We start from the raw sequence: 20592 nt of genomic DNA on the forward strand, positions 1-20592 counted from the left end.
CTATTAATTCCCCCATTCATGGTAATTCCTCTCTTCCATATTCTATTTCCCTCACACAAGGTTCTACATTAACCATTGCTTCCAAATCTGCTGCACTTGTTGATTCTCTAACCTTTATATATCAATTCCGTCTTCTGCCTATATTATAAGACTTTAGTTTCTAAGAGGAGAGACCAGATTTGAAAAGTAAATTTTTTCCCTAGGAAAAGATCCAGCCCAGTCACTGGGCATCAGCCCATCTGTTCCTGGCAGTAATTATTTAAATCTGAGTCAGACATTGTCAGTAGCAAGCCTCTAGTATTTTATCTGAGCCAAGATTGAGAGGTGAAGAACTTCAACATTTTTGCAGGGAAGTTTTTCAAAAGTAAAGGTGCATCCCAATAGTAATCAAACTAAAGCTAACACTGCTGATTAGCTCACCCCAGAATTCCCTCCTTTGTGATATCTGAGCACAAATAACCTAAATCCTGCTTGTCATTTCAGAAACATTTCACCTCCATCCAATGCAAAGGGAAGCAAGTAATTTGAATGAAACAAATAATCTTAGCAAAGTGACTGGGACTTAGGAAGAACTTAATAAATACTTTTTGATTTGACTTGAATGACAAGGATTGTTGTCATTTTCACCTTGTAAATTGAACCTAGGTATCATTCAACCAAACATATAATGATGAGGTAGATAATTAGAGTTTACTTCATCTAAAAATAATTAAGGAGGTGGTAGGAAAATGAAAACAGATATAAGCCTACTTGAAAGTTCTCAGGCTCTACTTTAACCCAAGAGAGTTTCAGCACACCTACTTTATTATTTTTTTTTTTTTGTTTACCTTGGAGAGAAAGGGTGAGCATCTATATGAAATTTCTGATGGAGCCAGCTGTAAACTTTCTCATCCCTCTTCTGGAGGCTCATCCTTTCGTCATTCATGACTGAAGAGGTGAAAACAGAAACCAGTCCTACAGCTGAAAGTGCCCTTCTTGAGGTAGTTTCAGGATAGACCTACACTGTAAAATCCAAGAAATAATGGGTGTTGGTTTTGGAGGTTCAACCCACACTGAGCATTGATGAGAAGCCAATTCCAGAATAGTGTGTCTTAACTTTCTGACTTTTCTGTGACTTAGACCCAAGTTCATATCTAGCATCTAAAAACAAAAGAAAAACAAAGACAACAAAACTACTTCAAAATGACTGTAGTAATAAAATTTTCTACTAACAGAAAATGCTGTTAAAAGATGCTCCTAATCCTGACCACATAATCCTGACCAAATCACTTAACTTTCTTGATCCCTAGTTTTCTCCTCTGTAAATTAAGGAGTGGGTGAGATAGGGGTTTGGACTCTTCTGAAATCCCTCCTAGCTCTAAATCTCTGCTCACGAGGCAATGTGGAGCAATGATGGGATTCAATGTCCTCCTCAGACCAGCTTGCTGGCTCCATGACGGAGCAACTCACATGCCATTATTAACATCCCCATTTTATAGATGAGGAAACCTGAGTCGGAGAGAGGTTAGATGTCTTTGCCAAGGATCACACAGATAGTAAGTGTCTGAGAGAGGATTAGAACTCACCTCTTCTTGCTCCAGTATCAGCACTCTATCGCGGGCCATCCTACCTCATTTATGATAATTTAGGGGAGAAAGGGCAGGCTTCTGCTAACTGCATAAATACAAGGGAAGCACCCATTGGGGTCTGTGGGAGAGAAAAAGCCAAAACAGTTTTGGTTGTGCCATTCCAGAGGGGGGGTAATCAGTAGTTGGGTAAGGAATAGTTAATCAGAAAAGTGCCTCTCTCACTGTGCACATTACAACAAAGGGCTGGCAGCTCCCTGAAGGAAAAGGGCTTGTGTTCTGCCGTTCAAACTTGTCAGTCAGCTCGTGCCCAGCACCCCGTGCGTCTGCCTCCCCAGCACACCCTCATTCCATGTGTGTGTCTGGCCTGCTCTGTTCTTCTGTTCAGAGACGCTCCCGACAACTCCGGATTTTTGCGCTTTTTCGCTTGCTGTGGAATTAGAGGAGATCCATTACAGCTTATTTTCTGTCACCCTCCCCCGCCCCCCTACTGCCACCGCCACCACACCCCATCAGACAAGAAGGAGGAGGAGGAGGAGAAAGAAGAAGAAGTAGAAGAGGAAGAGGGGGCTTCTTACTTTATGGTAGCTTCACATTTAAGGTTCCCCCAACCTTGATCTCTAGAATGGAAGAGTCTGAACTGGTGAAGGAGAGACTCCAAGCCATCACAGTAAGTGCTCACAGTTATAAGTCATTACGGTGGTTGCTTAGGGGAAAAACAGAACAGTCATGGCTTGCCCTAAGTGCCGAGCTGGTGGAAGTAAATGAGCAGAACTGTCACATGTAACTAACAGTTAGGGGCTCTGTCGGGCTCTGTCAACTGCTGTTACTCGGGGCTCCGGGAGCCACAGGCACAGGGCAAAGACTTTTTTCCTCGTGCTGACATTGTGCCTTTAAGTAAATATTTTCAAGGCAGGTTGCTTAGCTATTATTTTTCTTCTTCCAGGTTAAAAAAAAAACACCCATTCTCTTCTTAAATTGTTTGAAGGACAGTGGGACAAAAGAAAAAAAGAATTGATCCCTTAATTAGGAAATTTCTTTAGACAATAAGGGAATAAGGTGGGGGAGGGATATGGGGCTGGGGGGGGCGGTATATAAGGGGAGGAGTAAAAACATTTGTTTTAATTTTAAATGACAGAAAAATATACAGGAGATCTGTAACTTTTTTTCTTTTATGACACAATAGACTTTGGAGAAACCTCATGGATTTCACACCAATTTTACCAGCCTTAAACTTGGCATTAAGCAAGAAAAGGGAAAGTTTTGTTTTTTTAAAATATATCAAGTGAATTCAAAGCTATCAGTTTTCAGTAGTGGCTGCAAGCTGGATAAGAATTCGAATAAAGGAATGTAGTCCACGCAATGGATTTTGGAAAAATGGTTTCATTATTATCAGGAAAGAAATTAGTTTGTATTTTAAAGTTTTTTCTTAAGGAAGGTTCATTACAAGAAGTATGAGTCTTATAAGCGTGCCAACTTAATTAGTTTTATTAAACTTTATATTCCGTACTAACTTTAGGAAAATGTGGAGGAATCATTTATCATTAGTTAGTCTACTATTTAATAAAGAGGTGTATTGGAGTGGAGAGGTATGAGAATTAATACTCTAAATTCTTTAACATTTTAGTACATTGAAATTAGTTGTCAAAAATGAACATTTTTTAAAACATTAATGCTAAGTCCCTCCTTAGGTGAAAAAATTTTCTTTTACTCTCTGAATTTCCATATAGATATTCAGGTTCTTGAGCTAGTTCAAAATCAGGATTTTCATTAAGTGGTTATAATAATCCAAACCAACAATGAAAGTATTCCATGAATTGAAATCAATTGTCTAAATAATATTAAAGCAACAGGAGTCCACAGACCAAGGTAACATATAAGTGGGTAATGGTTATTGCTGCATACATTGGTCATTTGCCTTTCTTCAGAAATGTTCTTTGGAATTCGGGTTGTTTTGTTTTGCTTTGGTGGAGTTTTGTTATTGTTTTGTCTTGTTCAAAACTAGTGACAGTTTCAGCTGTCCCACTTTAAGGGACTCAGCTTTGCTCCTGTTGTTTTTGGCCCAAGCCTCATGGATTTCAGCTGCTAGCTAAAGGTTATTTCATTCACCCTTGTTTGAAGGGGGGGGGGGGAGGAGAGAGAAAGACCTTCTCTTTTCCCAATATTCTTCTTTCTTAAGTGAAATAGTTTATCCACTAAAAAAAGGCCTCTCTTTTAACTTTTTTTTAAACTTAATCATTCACTTTCTCAAACCTGGATGTGCTCTGTTGTTTCCCACTTCCCTTTCACATGGTATAGCGCCAGTTTCAAAACTAAAGCTTAGAACACAGTAATTCAGAAAAGGGAAAAAAGATTAGGGACTTGTAGTGGAATATAAGTATGAAATTAGGGAAAAGAGCTATCCTGCCTAAAGAACAAAGAAGAAAGCTGAATATGCAATGGTACGTTAGTAAATGGTTTGGTGAGAAGTACTAAACATATTTTAGGATATTATTCCTTTAGTTTGACAGTATCCCATCAGAAAGAATTTAACTCTTCCCCAAAGTAAGATCTACAGGTAATACTGTCTTAGAAAAATTGTATTGCTAAGAGTAAAACAAGCATAGTGTTCTTTCAAAACCCACCCACAACCTTTAATAATGACATCCAATCATATTGGTCATCCTCAACCTTCAAATCATCTCCTTCAATTCCACCCCAACCCCAAGGAAGGTGGCAACAGTGATCTATCCATAATATATCCAATGTCCATATCCCCCCCCCTCCTTTTCCCCATCAGAGAATGATCAGCTTTATTCTACCCATTTTACCCCTTGCCCTCTCCAAACAGGCACCTCAGCTATTCCCCTTCCCCATGGGGAAAATAAAATCACAAATTTAGAACTGGAAGAGATCCTCAAGTTCACTGAGTGCAACTTCCTCATCTTCCAAGTGAGAAAACTGAATCCCAAAGAGATTAAATGACTGACCTAGAGTCAAATTTCAGAAGTATGTGATATAGAATTTGAATCCAGATCTTTAAGAATCCAAGTCCAGTGCTGTTTTCACTACACTGTATCACCTCTCTAAAGAAACCAAATAGGAGTTAGTATTCCCATTTAACAAATGGACCTCGATTTTCTCATCAGGAAAATGAGAGGGTCCCATTAGATGATGTCTAATATATTTTTCAGTTCCAAATTTCATGACATCTTGCTTTGCAGGTCAGGTCTGGTGCCATAAAATACAAGAATCTTTTGAAACTCCACCCTGACTGCTAATCAATAGAAAAATAATATGAATTTTGAAGAGATTACTCTTTTTTTTTCCTTCCCTAGAATCCTCCTTCCTCTTGTTACCGAGCAATTTGGCCATATGGAATATAGATATAAAATGATTTAAACATCTTAATTTGGCACATGGACACAATCTCTGTCATAGTGTACAACATTGTATACATTAGATCATTCTATTAAAAACCCTGTTCTTCCTGTTACTTGCAAGAAATAAATTTGATTATTGTTCCACTTGGTTAAGAAAATCAAAAATAGCACTATTTTCATAGCAAAAAAAATTTTTTGGAAGGATACTCGCCAATGGACAAGACTGGTTCTACTCACTTGGCTTCTCAAATGAATTTATCCTTGACTATAGTCATTGAACAATGGTATCAAATTATTATAATACAGGTTTCTCTTTGCATCTGATGAAAATTAAAGGCATACCAAAGTTATCCAAGGAATCAATGAGAACAAAGAACAATGGACAGAAGGTTGGTTCTGTAGTCAGAGTAGGCATGTTTTAAGACAATACTTAGCTTTTTTAAAGATAAGACTTAGCTTTAAATAATGTAGTACACCTTAAGAGCAATGGGTTTAAATTCAAAATCCAGATTCCAGTTCTAGCTCTATCACTTACTACCTATGGATCTTGCAAAAGTGACTTAATCACTTTGAACTTCATTTTCCACATAAGTGAACATCCCCATCAAAATGTGAAGATTGACCTAACTTCTAAAGTCCCTGCCAACTCAAGATATAGAAACACTTAATAATCCATTCTCTAATTAAAACCCATAAAAAAAGTTGCTTTAAAAAGGGAATTTTCTAGGGAATGGGGTAATGGAGATCTATTCTCATGAACTTTACATAAAGCTAACAATATTTTAAAGGGAAGAATTTTACCATATCACTAATTTATATGTCCTTGCTTTAGCTCTCCATTCCATGGATCAGTTCCAAACCATCTTTGATTTAGCTGGAATACAATCTCCCATTGCCATGAGCACTTTTAAAACTATCATTTAAAATAATCAAATATGAAGCAAAGCTCTCAAAAATGTTTTGTGTTAATACATATAATTTATAACTGAGGGATTACATACCATTTTACAAACAGGGAGAAATGGGGAGATGGAATGTGTCATTGGAATTTCATTATTATTTATTGAGAGGCAAAAAAACTACTGAATAGAACATACTCAAGTTGGAATCAGGAAAACCTGGATTTAAATCCTGCCTCTGACACATCTTAGCTATATGATCCTAGGAAAGTCACTTGATCTCTGAGACTCTGTTTCCTTAGCAATAAAATGTGGATAATAGCTAATAAAAGTAATAGCTAGAATTTATTTATGACAACTTAAGGTTTACAAAGCATTTTACAAATATTAACTCATTCTAACCTCATAGGACCAGGAGGAGTCACTATTATTATTTTTATTATTATTATTATTATCCTCATTTTACAGATAAGAAAACTGAAGTAGACAGAAGTTAAGTTCCCTTAGTGCAGGGTCACATAGCCAATAAGCATCTGAGAGATTCAAATATTCAAATTCAACTTCTTGACTCTGAGTCTCACTCTCAACTGCACCACCTAGCTGCCTAATAAAAATCCCTATAGTACTCACCTAAGATAGTGTTCTTGAAGTGCTTTGCAAACATTAAAGTAGTATGCAGCTGCATTATTATTTATTAGGTTTCAAGGGCCATGGTTTTTTTTTAGTGATTCTAGAAAGAGTAAAGTGAAAGGGTGTCCATTAATGATATGTCCTCCAATAGTTTATTTTCTAAAAGCCAGTATAGTCTAAGATGAAGAACAGTTAAAAGAACCAGATGAATTCCTCTTAGAAGCACTAATTTTCCCTTAGGATGAGTGATAATTCATAAGCTCCAACTCTTGACGTACCTCTCCACACTGAGCACATTGTTTTACGACAATCACCATGGTGACATTAGGAAATACAGTTATTAACACCAACGGGAAAGTTCAAAGCCAGGAGACGCCCAGGCTTTAAGCTGGCTAGAGATCACAGACTCAGCACCTTTTTGGAATGAATTCAGGAAGAATTCAGGAGGTTGGAGTCAACTTGGGGAGACAAGCAGTCCTAGATGGTTAAAACAAGGAAAGCAAACCACTGCTGCTTTTCTGTTCTTGTTCCACAGTACCTTTGAATTCAGGGATACATGTGGTGGAAGCTAAAAACAACAGAAGGATGGAATGGGTTAGAAGTAAGGGGTGGGGAAAGAGGATACCAAGGCTTTGCTTTCCCATTATCTTTTAAGTCACATTTCTTAAGTTCAAAGCTAGAAGAATTCTTAAAAAGAATATATTGGTGGTTTTTAATATATTAAAACAAAATTTAGAATCAAGTTATATTTCCAGACTTCTTCCTTTGAATGTATCCTTCATATTCTTAACTGTTTTTTAATTTAACAAGTATTTTACCAGGTGTGTTTTGTAAACTCAACATTCTGATGCTACAGACAGGATTTCTTAACTTGGGGTCCACCATTTTTTTTTCAATAGTTTGACAAATATATTTCAATATAATTGGTTTCCTTTCAAATTCTATACATTTTATTTCATGCATTTAACATTCAACAAAGGGATCCATAAACTTTGCTCCAAAGAGTTCCATGATACAGGGAAATTGGGACTCCTTGCTTTAAAGGGATTCAACCAAACTGACTTCCTTGCTCTTCTCAGAACATGCTAATCCTGTTCTCATCCCAGGAATAGTCTCTCCCTTCCCTCCACCCTTGTAATCCCTAGCTTTCTTCACAGCTCAGTATAAACTCTACCTCCTACGTGGAGTTTTTCTGAAAACTCCAGTTGTTATATTCTATATTTCTTACTTATGTACATGTTGTTCTTCCTCAACCCCCTGCTAGAATCTAATCTTTAAGAAGGCAGAGATTGGACTGGGAAATAGACATGTAATTTTATTAATATAAAGAACTCTCAGAACAGGAAACTCCCTGTACCAACAAAGGTCAACACTTTCTCTGTAACTTGTAGTCTTTTTAAAATAAGTTTTTATTGATATGTCTTGGTTTTATAACATCATAGTTTTTCCAAATATCCCTACTCCTCTGCCTCCCAGAAAATTATCTCACAGGGCAAATAGAGGAAAGGAAAAAGTAAGGGAGGGAAGGGAAAGGAAGGGAAGACAAGGGAAAGAGAAAGGGAAAAGGAAAGAGAAAAAGAAAAGGAAAAGGGAGGAAAGGAAAAAGAAATTTAAAAACCAGCACAACCAATCAAAAGTCTGAAAACACATACACACACACACACACACACACACACATATATATATATATATATATATAATATGTATATATAATAAATTATCTGTGGCCTTTGAACCTCTACAAAAGTGTGAACTGAGTCTTCTTATATCTCTTCATTTGAGTCATGTTTTATAATTTCATTACATACACTTTTGATTTTGATGTGTTTGGTTGGCTTTTCATTTGTATTGTAATCATTGTATATATTGTTTTCTTGGCTCTGCTTAATACATTCTGCATCAGTTCATACAAGTTTTTTCCTGCTTCTCTTTATTCATCACCATCATTTCTTATAGCACAGCAATATTTCATTACATTTATCTAGCACAATTTGTTTATACATTTCCCAGTTAATGGGCGTATGCTTTGTTTCCAATATTTTTCTATCACAAAAAGTGATATATCGTAACTATCACTATGATAAAGATTTTTCTATATGTAATGGGGTCTCTGGTTCAAAGACATTTTAGCCACTTTATTTGCATAATTACAAATGGCTTTCCAAAACAGTTATACCATTCCACAGCTCCATCAACAATATATTAGTATGATTATCATTCTACAATTCCTCCAGCATTCACTACTGTCATTTTGCCACCTTTGCTAATTTGTAAGGTATGAGATAAAAATTCAGATGCAACTTATTCTCTTAAAGGTTTGCCTAAACTACTGAGATTTTGCCATACACACAGACAATATGTGTCCTACACAGGAGTTAAATTCTGGTTTTCCTTTGAGATTGACTCTGTCTACCATGCCATACCGACTCTTGAGAATTGTGACTATTCCATTTTGTCTTTGAAACCTAAGGACATATTAGAGTATTCTTTTGCTTCCTAGCAGTGCCTAGTACGCCAGACACTAAATGAATGCTTTTGATTGGAATAATTTTTTGAATGGTCCTTGATCTCAAGAAGCTTACATTCTGATTGGGAAACTAAACTCAAAGAATCACAAAACATCACAGAAAAATAACCTAAAAATCATTCAATAAAATGTACTCAATTTACATATAAGCTGAGATTTTGAGAGATGAAATGACTTGTCTGTGATTATGCAATAAATGAGTGGCAGAGCTGGGTCTTCAACATAGGTCTTCTTAGCCTAAACTCAAGGAGTTTGAAACTATATATTGATTTCAGAGCAAAATATAAGATTCGTAGATTAGTAGATATACATAAATATACACTATAATATTCTAATTATAATATAATTATAATTTATATGTTTATATATAATTTACATAATTATATAAATATAATCAAAATATAATATTCTAGAGCTTTAGAATTTCAAAGAAATGTCAGTAAGGGCTAGAACAGTCAGATAAAGATAGAGAAGAAGTTATTCTGAGAAGTTAAAGATAATTAGAATTTGAATGGACCATAGATTGAGATGCTAGGGGAAGGAGGATATGGAAAAGATGTGTTTTAGGAAGAAGTGAAAAGATATTTTGCAAAATGTGCCTGTCTGAAAATTAGAATAAACATTGGAGAACACCTTGGAAATAAGAGTATGACAGACTTTGGAGGACCTTGAATGAATGAATAAATGAATGCATGAACAAATGAATGAATGAAAAGGCATTTATTAAGTACTTATTATATACCAAGCACTGTGCTAAGCAATGAGGATAAAAACAGAAAAGCCATTTAGTCCCTGCTCTCAAAGTCACATTGTTATTGGGAGAGACAATATACACACAACAATACCAATTCATCCTACACATAATATAGACCATATCACTGCTCAAAATACACAGGAGGATTCAATGTCAGGCCAGAGGGAATGGCCCAGAAGTCCACTGAGTCCAATAGCAGGGGAATCGCCACACAGAGAGACCTTTGAGATATATCAGCAGGCTAGTGGCAATGCCTGAGGGTCTGAATGTGGCCCTTTTTGAGTAACTTCCATTTATTCTGCATTGATCTTGTATGTACTAATTTATGTGTGTTGTCTCCACAATTAGAATGTAAGTTATTTGAGAGAAAGTACTATTTTCACTTTTTTTTTGTATCCCCAGCATAGTGCCAAGCATACAGTAAGCACTTAATAAATACTTCTTGATTGATTGCTTGATTGATTAGAGTGTAGGGCAAATAGGTAACTACCAGAAAGACAGGTAGAAGGGATTATATTTAATTTTCTATGAGCCACACATTTAAGGACTTCTTTGTAAAAGTCTAGTCTCACAGCAGTATGTATGATACATTAAAGGGAAGTGAACATGGAACAGTAAGAACAATTAGAAAGAAAACTCTTAAAGTGATCCAGGAATAACATAATGAAGGCCTAGACCAGTGACAATGAAAATGGAAAGGATAACCATGAAAGAGATTTCAAAATAAAAATCAACAGGACATGGCATCTGGCTGAAGGAAGCAGATAAAGGAGATGGTTGAGTCCAAAATATGTTAATTCCTTTTTTTGGTAACTGGATTTAAGGGATAAAGGAGAAGTATGTTAAAAGTCCTCCCTTTCACACTATGTAAAGAAAGACTAAAGAAAGTTAAAGTGTTGATGGCCTAAAGAAAGAATAGACAAAAGGGATGTGTTTGCTGTTTTCAGATACTTGAAGGGTTCTTATGTGGAAAAAAAGGATGACATGTTTTGTTTAGCCCCAAAAAATCAAGAAGTAGAAGGTGTAAAAAAGTAAATGTAGGCCTAATATAAAGAGGGAAACTTCCTAGTAATTATTAGAGTTATCTAAAAGTATAATTGCATGACAAATATGGAAATATGTTTAAAATATTATACATGTATAATCTATATCAGATTGCTTAGTTTCTTGCGGAAGGGGCAAGTAAAGGAGAGAGGGAGAAAAAAATTTGGAACACAAAATCTTACAAAAATAAATGTTGAAAACTATCTTTACATGTATTTGGAAAAATAAAATATTATTGAGAAATAAATGAATGAATGAATAAATATACAAATAAATAAAGTACAAAAGCTGCCTTGGAAAATGGTAGGCTCTCCCCCTTACTGCAGCCTTGCTGCACAATCTGTGATTGTGTTATATAGGGTATAGGGTTTGTTTTCAGATTGAAATCAGACTAGATGGACTTTGAGGTCCCTTCCAACTCCGAGTCTGATTCCATAAAAATGAATTGTATCTGGGAGCTTCAGTAAGAATAACATAACAACAGGAAAGTGAGGAGAAGGATGAGGTATCAAAAGTGGGGAGGTAAGAGAAAGAAGGGGAGGATATGATGTGCTTCATTTGGAATATAAGTACAAATGGAAGAAGTGAGAGGAGGTGACTAGAGATTTATATTGAGAATCATCATAAAGTTGAAAGTTGAAAATACAAGAATGATGAGGAAAAAACTATAAAGAGAAAAGAGACAATTACAATAGTCTCTTAAACGGTCTCCTGCTTCTAACCACTCCTGTCCAATTCATCCTATACATAATATAGACCATATTACTTCACTGCTCAAAATTCTAACTGACTCCCTATTACCTTGAGGATAAAATTCAAACACTGCAGCCTAGATTTAAAACTCAGCACAGTTTGATTTCTGCCTACTTTTCCAAACATTCATTACTCTTTTTCATTCATTCTCCATTCCACTTAAACCAGCCTACATCCTCTGAACTTGACAATGCATATCTCATCTTCCCCCCTTAGAAAGGTTTGTCTCTCACCTCTGAGACATACCTACTCATCACTTCTACTTCTTTACTTCCTTCAAAGGTCAAGATATGTGCCTTCTCCTATTTGAAGGTTTTCTCCTGATCCTACTTCATGGTGATTTCTCTGCCATCACAATACCTTGTTATTTCTTCTCTGTAAACATGTTGTATCCCTCTAATTTTGCCTTTGTATTCTCAGTGTCTAACAGTGTGTGTCTTCAATATGTTAGGCATTTATTAATGCTTTATTAAAATGAATTCAGACAAATAATTTTAAACTTGGAAAGAATCTTTAAAAAACACTCAAGTAAGTGCCCACCCAATGTAAGAATACTTTTTACAATACTTTTGGCAGATAGTCATCTAGCCTCTGATTAATTCCAGTAATTAATGGAATTTATTCCATTAATTAATTCCATGAATTTAGGAAAAGTGATATGCATTTCACTTGGAATCTTTGTAGCAGATTATAGTAACTCATAGTAAAATAATAATGATTACCTCCTTCCTTCTAAAAAAAGTAGAATATCTCTACCTTACATCCCAATTAAGTTTATATTTCCCTATATCTCTATAGTCCTTAGCACATAAAAATTGCTTAATATAAATGTTTTTTTCAGTCATACATTCCTCCCTACTTCCCTTCTCCTACCTATGCATATATCCACTTAGTTCAATAGATCCTTGATCCTATCTACCCATATGGGTACTCCCTTTATCCAGCGTAACTTTTAATCCCTTTGTGCTTTTTTATCCTTTGCAATTCCCATATTCACAGAATTTCAGAGGGACATCAGTGTCCATTGAGTCGTAATGCATTCCAAAAAAAGAAAATGTTCTACAACATACCAAGCAAAGAGACACCTAATGTTTTACTAAAGACTTTTGGTGAAGAAGGTGTGGGGTGAACCATAGGCTCTAGCTTAAATAATTTTTTTGTAGTTTACACTCATTTTTCCTTGTTCTTACTTCTGGGGCCAAGCAGAACAAATCTAAACCCTATTCCATATGACAGCTCTTCAAATACTTCAAAAGTTTTCCCATTCCCTTCAAGTCTCAGCTCTAGACTGAACACCCCCAGTCCTAGTCCAAATCTTTCAATAAATACTCCATAGACAATCCAATCAACAGACTAGGGGCTTTCTTGATTTTTTAGATACTGTGTAAACGGTTTTGCATGGCAAGGGCATGCGAGTATGGCTGGATGTTGAGTTAAGTTATAAAATCAAGCTGCAATCCTTCACGAGCTCACAAGGATAGTCGCATAGAGGATGGCACATTGAGTTATAAGAGTTATATAAAAGAGGAAAGCATTTTCTAATAATCAAGCCATCATCCTCTACTGGATTTTCCATCATGCTTTACTGAGATTAAACTTTTCCTTTGGAAAGAGAACAGTTTCTTCAGACGAGCGTTCTGTGCTATATGTCTTTGCCAAACACAATAGCCCACCCAGAAATGGAACTGTTAACTGAATTACGGTTATTAATTTTTGATGGATCATTAAGGAAATGGGATCTTGGATAACGAAAGAAGTTTTTCCAGCATGATACACAATAATAATGTAGCTTTGTAAAGCTAACAGGCAAGGCCCATTGTGTACTTTTTTAGTGTTAGTTCATCAGAACAAGGGTTATCTAGCCCATAGTTTCTTAAACTGTGGTTCACAACCTGTATAACTGAATGTGGGGATTATGAAAAATTTGGCAACAGTAAAGAGTTGCTAGACACAATGACCAAAAATTAATTCAAAACCAAATGTGTAATGAATCCAAGGGCCTTTCTGGCAGTGCTTGCCCATGTTGCATTGCATGACTTCACTATAACCTTGGTTCTGAACATACAACATGCATACTTTACATTGTGCATGCACAAACACTGCCAGAAATACCTCATCTCAGACTCAAAATGGGGTCACATAAAAATTTCTCAAGCAAAAAGTGGGTCATACGTGGAAAAAGTTTAAGAAACCTTGATTTAGTCTAACCTCTGCATTTTATAGATGAGGAAATATAGACCCAGAGAGATTGTCATGCAGATAATAAATGATAAAACCAGGATTCAAAACCAAGTTAATAGACAAAGGGAAGAACATCTGCACTGGGACCTGTGAGTATAGCCTGGAAATATTGATATATAGAGGAATTCAATGCCGCACTAAGCAGCAGTATCTATATTTCCTTGTTATCCATCTCTTGATGCTCCAATAGATTCGTGATTGCATTGGTACATACATTCTCTGCAGCAGGGCAAATTGCAGCTCTCCTACTTTCTCATCTTGTTCAATTCCCAAAAATGTCATTCTGTAAATCATCCATGGACGATTGAACCAAGATGCAAGAGGTCTCCCTTTGGTTCTTTAATGTAGCCAATAAAACTATAAGGTTGTTCATCTTTTGTCTCTCCTACTATTGGACCAGCCATCTCCTTTTCTGGACAAGCCTGTTTTTGATAAGGTTTTTTTATGCTCCTTCCCATGCTCATGTCACCATATATTTATATCCATCAAGAATCTTTATCTTACCTTTTGGCTTCCTTCTGATATATATCTACCTGAGACCATCTTGTCCCAAGATTACCAACCATAATGCTACACTGAGAAAACACTATCCTAAAAAAAGGGATTTTTGTGGTAGTGAGCATTTTCAAACATTATAATTGATTTTATTTTTAATGTTTTTAATTTTAAAACATATGTAGAAGATACTTCATTTCAACATATACAATATATCATTGTTGGTCCCACCTTGAAGCCACATTTCTCTCTTTAAGAAATGTTTCAACTGATTAAGAAGACTTTTTGTAAACAGTAGAATGAATTTAAATTCTTGAATTAATTTAAATTAATATTTCATTATGGCCTTTCCAGAACTTAGGTTGTCATTTCCCAGGAATTTCCAGATGAAGTCAGGAAGGACTTTCTGAGAGCATTAGCTTTCTCTGACACCCCAACACCAGATGGGATTGTTTAGGTTGTTGCTACACCTATGCTTCTCAGGAAAAGGACCAATTATTAATGGGAATAAATCAGCCACTTAGGACATAAAACTAAGTTGTCTTTTTAAACAACAGATGTAATTCAAGACTAGCTCCTGTTCTAAGCTCCCAGATGCCAAAAGGCAGCTGTAACAGTGATCATTATCCTACAGAGGCTTAGCATAGCTTCATAAAGCACATTAAAATGAGTTATTGTAGTCATACAAAATTAGCCTACAAGCAGTTCTTGGCTCCATTACTTACTAGGTGACTTTGGACAATTCATTTCATTTCTCTGGGACTTGAGTAGCTCATAAAACTAGGTGATCTGTAAATTTCTTCTGTAATTTTATGATTCAGTTGAATTCAGCAAGAATTTACTAAGCATCTACTTATGACACTAAGCAAGGATCTAGAAATGCAAGAACAAAAATAAAAAATCATGCAGTCCCTTCCCTAAAAGGGCTTATGTTATACTAAAGGGGAAGGGATGCACTTATTATTTAAATAAATAATAAATATAAAAGAAAGAGGGCATGATGGAATCAAAGAAAAGGTCCAACCCAATGTCTGAGGATAATGTCTGGGCAAGAAAAGGACACATGTCAGGGAGAAAGCATAAACCTAAGATGAAACTAGATGAAATTGTGAACAAACCTTGTCAAGTTATTTTTCAAGTTATAGACTGATGTTGATATGTAGAGGAATTCAGTGCTGATCTAAGAAGCAGTACCTATATTTCCTTATTATTCATCTCTTGATAACTCTAATACATCTGTTATTGCACTGGTACGTGTATTCTCTCCAGCAAGGCAAATCACAACTTTCCTACTTTCTCATCATGTTTTTTTTTTTTTATTTTAAGCAGATTTTCATATGAAGACCAGAATATGCTATGATTCTAAACTAAATTCAAGTTCTGAAATAATTTTTTCTAAGATAAAAGAATATTGAACTTTTTAGGAATTAAATTGTTATTAAATACATTAAATATTCATCTAAGCAACTTGCCTTGTTTATTAACTATTTACATCTAAACTAAATTTCAATACAAAATTTAAATAGCATGTTTTTGTTCTTTTCCCCCTAAGTCCCATCAAGCATCAACAAGCAACAAGTATTTATTAAACTTGTACCATATGCCAAGAATTCTATGAGTATGTAACACTTCAGATAATATCACACTTTTTAAATGTATTGGTTAGCTTTTATGAACTTTTTTTTTTTATTCTTCGTTATAAGGGATGACTCTCTGGCCAAAGAAGACATTATAAAATTCAAATAACATAAAAATGAAAGAAATCAACAAAATTTTTTTAAAAAACAGATACAAGATAATTGGGGATAAAACGAAGAGGTATTAGTAACCAGGTGGATCAAAAAAGTCTTAATGTAGAAGGTGTGGCTTGATAATAATAATGGCTTCCATTTATATAGCGCTTTTAGGCTTGCAAGTTACTTTATAATTATCAATTTTATCCTGACAACCACCCTGGGAAATAGGTACTAATATTATCCCCATTTTACAATGGGGGAACTGAAATACACTGAACTTAAGTGACTTGCCCAGAGTCACACTACTGGTCAGCATCTGAGGCTGCCTTTGACCCCATGTCTTCCTGACTTGAGTTCCTCTACTCTCTCCACCATATAAACAAGCTATGTATTTTTCTCTATAATGTTGTTGCCATTGTACAGATTGTTCTCCTGGTACTTCTCACTCACTTTATATCAGTTCATAGAGGTCTTCCCGGTTTCCTCTGAAATTATCCATTTAATAATTTCTTATGGCACAATAATATTCCATTATATTCATATATCTCAATTTCTTTAGTTCTTATCCCAAAACCTCCTTCTTGTAGTTCTGTCATTCCAGTTATGTCCAACTTTTCACAACCCCATTTGAGTTTTTCTTGGCAAAGATACTAGAGTGGTTAGCCATTTCCTTCTATACGTCATTTTACAGATGAGGAAATTGAGGCAAAAGTATTAAGTGACTCACATAGGATCACACAGCTAGTAAGAGTCTGAAGTCAATTTTTCCTGATCCTGTGCTCTATCCATTGTCCCATCTACTTAATCAATTTTTGGCTACCACATAAAAAGAGCTATTGCAAATTTTTTGTTCAAGTAGATTCTTTTCATCTTACTTTGATTTTATGGGATACAAGCTATTAATAGTATAGCTGAATCAAAAGTTATGGATTGTTTGCTAACTTTCTGGACAAAGTTCCAAAATGCTTTCCAGAATGGCAGGACCAATTCATAACTACATACTAGTGTACCTATTTTCCTACAACCACACACACATTTGTCAGTCCTACTTAAGAAAAATCACTTTGGCACCTATGTGCAGGATGGATTGGAATAGGGACAGATTTGAGGTGAAGAGATTAGGTAGGAGGTAGTCCAGGCAAGATTCTTTGTCCATTAGCTCCTCAATCACATTTGCTCATGATCACAGACAATGTATGCTCTATTCTTCTTATTCTTTTTTTCAGCTTGTATCATTTCACATAAAAAAAATTGTCAAAATTTCTCTGTATTCCTCTTACTTATCCATTTAAATTACATCCCTTACATTAGAGTGTGACCTTTTCCCTATCATTGGACATTTAAGTAGCTTCCAGTTTGGTATGTTGGTTTTGTTTTAGGTTATTTTTAATAAACCCCAAAACCACAATCCAAAGCACAAGTTTTGAACTTCCTCCAGTTACTGTTGCTCATTCTCAAGACTCCCATGACTAGAAAAGAAGAAAACCAATAACTATAATGGCTCTCTGGCCAACTCTTACCACATTCTCCCCAGACCTAACCACAGAGTCATAAAAACTTAGATTTGAAAGAGACCTCAGAGGTTGTCTCAAGCAACTCCCCATTCAAACAATAACCCTCTTTTACTCTCCAGACAGAACCTCCCCAGGCTGAAACTCTAAGGAAGGGTAGGAAAAGAAGGAAAGTTGAAAGACAAAGGAAGGCAGAAATAATGTTCGCTATAATTTGCTCCTTCCCTAAATCAAAGGAACAGAACTAAAGTAGACAGACAGAAATGCAGAATATCACTAGGTAGTACTAGTGGATAGAATGCTGAGCCTTGGAAACCAACCTCAGATGCTTATTAGTTGTATGATCTGGGGCAAATCACTTTAACACTGCCTCAGTTTCCTCAACTGTGAAATGGGGATAATAATAAATAGTACCTACATCATATGGCTAAGAATCAAATGAGGTAATAATTGTGAGATACCAAGAGCGGTGACTGACACATAGTAGATCCTTAATAAATATTTATTCCATCCATTCATCCACCCAATATTGGTTCCCTACCTTTTGTTCACCTTCATTCCTACAAATGAGACAAATAAAGGCAATGAGTATGTCTTAATCTCCTAGCGTTTAGCAGGATCTTATACATTGTGGATACTCCATAAATATTAAATGCATGAATGGAGGGAAAGAAAGAGGGAGAAAAGGAGGGCTGGATTAATCAATAAAATGTCTCTCTAAAGGGAAAATCAATCATCATTTTTCAGATTGAGGATTTCACCCCATTTCACCCCACTGATTTCAAGTTTGAGTCAATGTAAGTCTATGCTAGTAAATCAGAGGTCATTCTTTTATCTTATCCTTACGTTTTCAATCAGTCAGTTAACAAGCATCTATTAAACACTTGATATATGCCAGGGACTATGTGAACTGTTGGGACACAAAAGAATTTTTCAGGGACTAAGGATACAATCTGTCCAGGCTTCCTCTCCCCCATTTCATGATACTTTGATCAGTTACCTGTTTTCTAGGACTTCCACCAAAGAATAAGCCAGGAAATAAAAGGAACCAAAATTCAAAATAATGAGTTTTTGCTAGTATTAGATCCAATGCTAGTTTGAGAGGAAAGGATCATGAAATTATCTTCTGAAATGTGGTTTGAATAAGTACAAATTAACGCTTCACTCTACCCTATTTCCTACTCTATGGATAACAGAAAGTTAGGATGTTGCAGAACCCAATGCAAATATGATCCAAGAATTAGAAATTACTGCTATGGTTTCTTTCAATTCCATATTTTTATTTCTCTGTCTTTTCCATTAAATCTTTCTTTTGAAAAAGGAAGTTCTGTTCCTTTGCCATCTTCCAGTCACAAGTCACTTCTAATCACATCTATTATAGAAACGAATGGTTGACCCAGAAAAGCATATTGCACCAGCTCATTGTTTTGTCTCGTCAACTCATGTATTATAGACACTAGAGCTCTGTATGCTACTAAATTGTCTCGCTGTTGCTATTTGGAATTTTAAAAAATACACAGGACCCTAAATGTCATTTCTATAAATATTCACATGTAATAAGCAGATGAGGTGATACATGGGATGAAATATTTATACATATGATACAGATTGTATTCATCATATTACTTGATGTAATGCAATGGTGTGTAACAAATTTTTTGTGGTTAGAATCACATTGATATTCCTCATACTTAATTTTTAAAGAAAAAGGAGGCATCTTTCTAGAGAAGAGGACCTTTGGAGGATTGACTGCTAGGCTGGATAGAGCCAGAAAGTCAGAAAACTATGTAATTGTTCAAAAATTTTTTGAAGGAATAATAATGATTTGACTTGTTTATAGTCAACATTGATAATATGTGATAACATTGATAAAGTTATTCAATAAGTATATTAAATATTAATATTAAAATTAAATGTCATTTGATTTAATAAAATTTTTAAAATATACAGTATGATGTTATGGAACGAACCTTGGGCTTATGAACTGACTTCATCATGTGTGACCTTAGCCAAGTCATTTAACCTCTTTAAACCTTCATTTCCTCATCTGAAAAATGGGAATGATAGTCTAATTCACAAGATTATAAAATGCAAATGAGATACCATATGTAAAATACTTTGTAAACCATAAGGAGCTTCAATAAATGCCAACTATCATTGTTATTGTTATTTGTAGTGCTAATAATATAATTAGATTAGTGGCTCAATGTTTCAATAGAAGTACTCTATTTCCTGAAGACATCTTGGGGATAGAGATAATTGAATATACTGAAGTCTGTGTTTCAAATCAGCCCCCTGTTGTTTTATAACTGGCTGACTGTTGTACATATTGTTTGAAGGAATTAAATGATTTTATGAAATTTGGTACACTACTAATGAAAATTAACACATTTTAAATATTCTTGGTGCTATTTCTTCCATTTGAAAATGTGAGGCCAATGGCTTTCAAATGAACACATCTATAATTTTAACAGACTTCAATGACTTTTTATTTTAATTTTGCTTTGTTTTTATATATCTTCATTACTGAATATATCCCTTTCCCTCGCTCTTACCTCCTATATAGTCGTCTACCCACCGCAACAAAAATTTTGGAAGTAAAAAGTCACTCAATAAAACTAAACAACAATCTTGATAATATATGAAGCGTTTCATACAGAAACCCACCTGTGTAAATATAGGAGAGACATGCATTTTCTGACTTCATGTGAAATGTGATCCTTTGGTAGAAAGAAACAGCTTATGATGAAAATATATTTTAAAACAAAATGTCACATTCCCCAAACATTTACCATATATTTTGGGGACTGAAGTGAAGAATCTTACCCATTCTTATTGATGCATAATATTCACCACTTTAGTCTCTAGTTGCTAGATACAATAACAGCATCAGGATGAGTCTACTGGTCCCAAAATATCTGTGTTCCTTCCTCCCACTTCTATCCATATCCATTGCCTTTCATAAAAGTTTGCTGACCCCATGCTGCCATTTTCCAAACAATCCTATTTGCTGCAGAAAACTTATAGTGCTCTATATGACACAAACACTTCATCTTCTCAACCATTTCACTTGTT

General features: G+C 35.2%; 1 protein-coding gene across 1 annotated transcript in view; it reads left to right on the forward strand.

The window, feature by feature from the left end:
* The first annotated feature begins 1575 nt into the window (after positions 1-1575).
* The window catches only part of PALMD (palmdelphin), a 66365-nt gene continuing 47348 nt past the window's right edge, over positions 1576-20592 (forward strand). The window contains exon 1 of the mRNA XM_031967132.1: positions 1576-2235. Coding sequence (XP_031822992.1) covers positions 2191-2235 — 45 coding nt within the window. The 5' untranslated portion in view covers positions 1576-2190. The remainder of the gene's footprint in view (positions 2236-20592) is intronic.

Source organism: Sarcophilus harrisii, chromosome 4 (assembly GCF_902635505.1).
Source record: "Sarcophilus harrisii chromosome 4, mSarHar1.11, whole genome shotgun sequence".
Classification (NCBI taxonomy): Eukaryota; Metazoa; Chordata; class Mammalia; order Dasyuromorphia; family Dasyuridae; genus Sarcophilus; species Sarcophilus harrisii.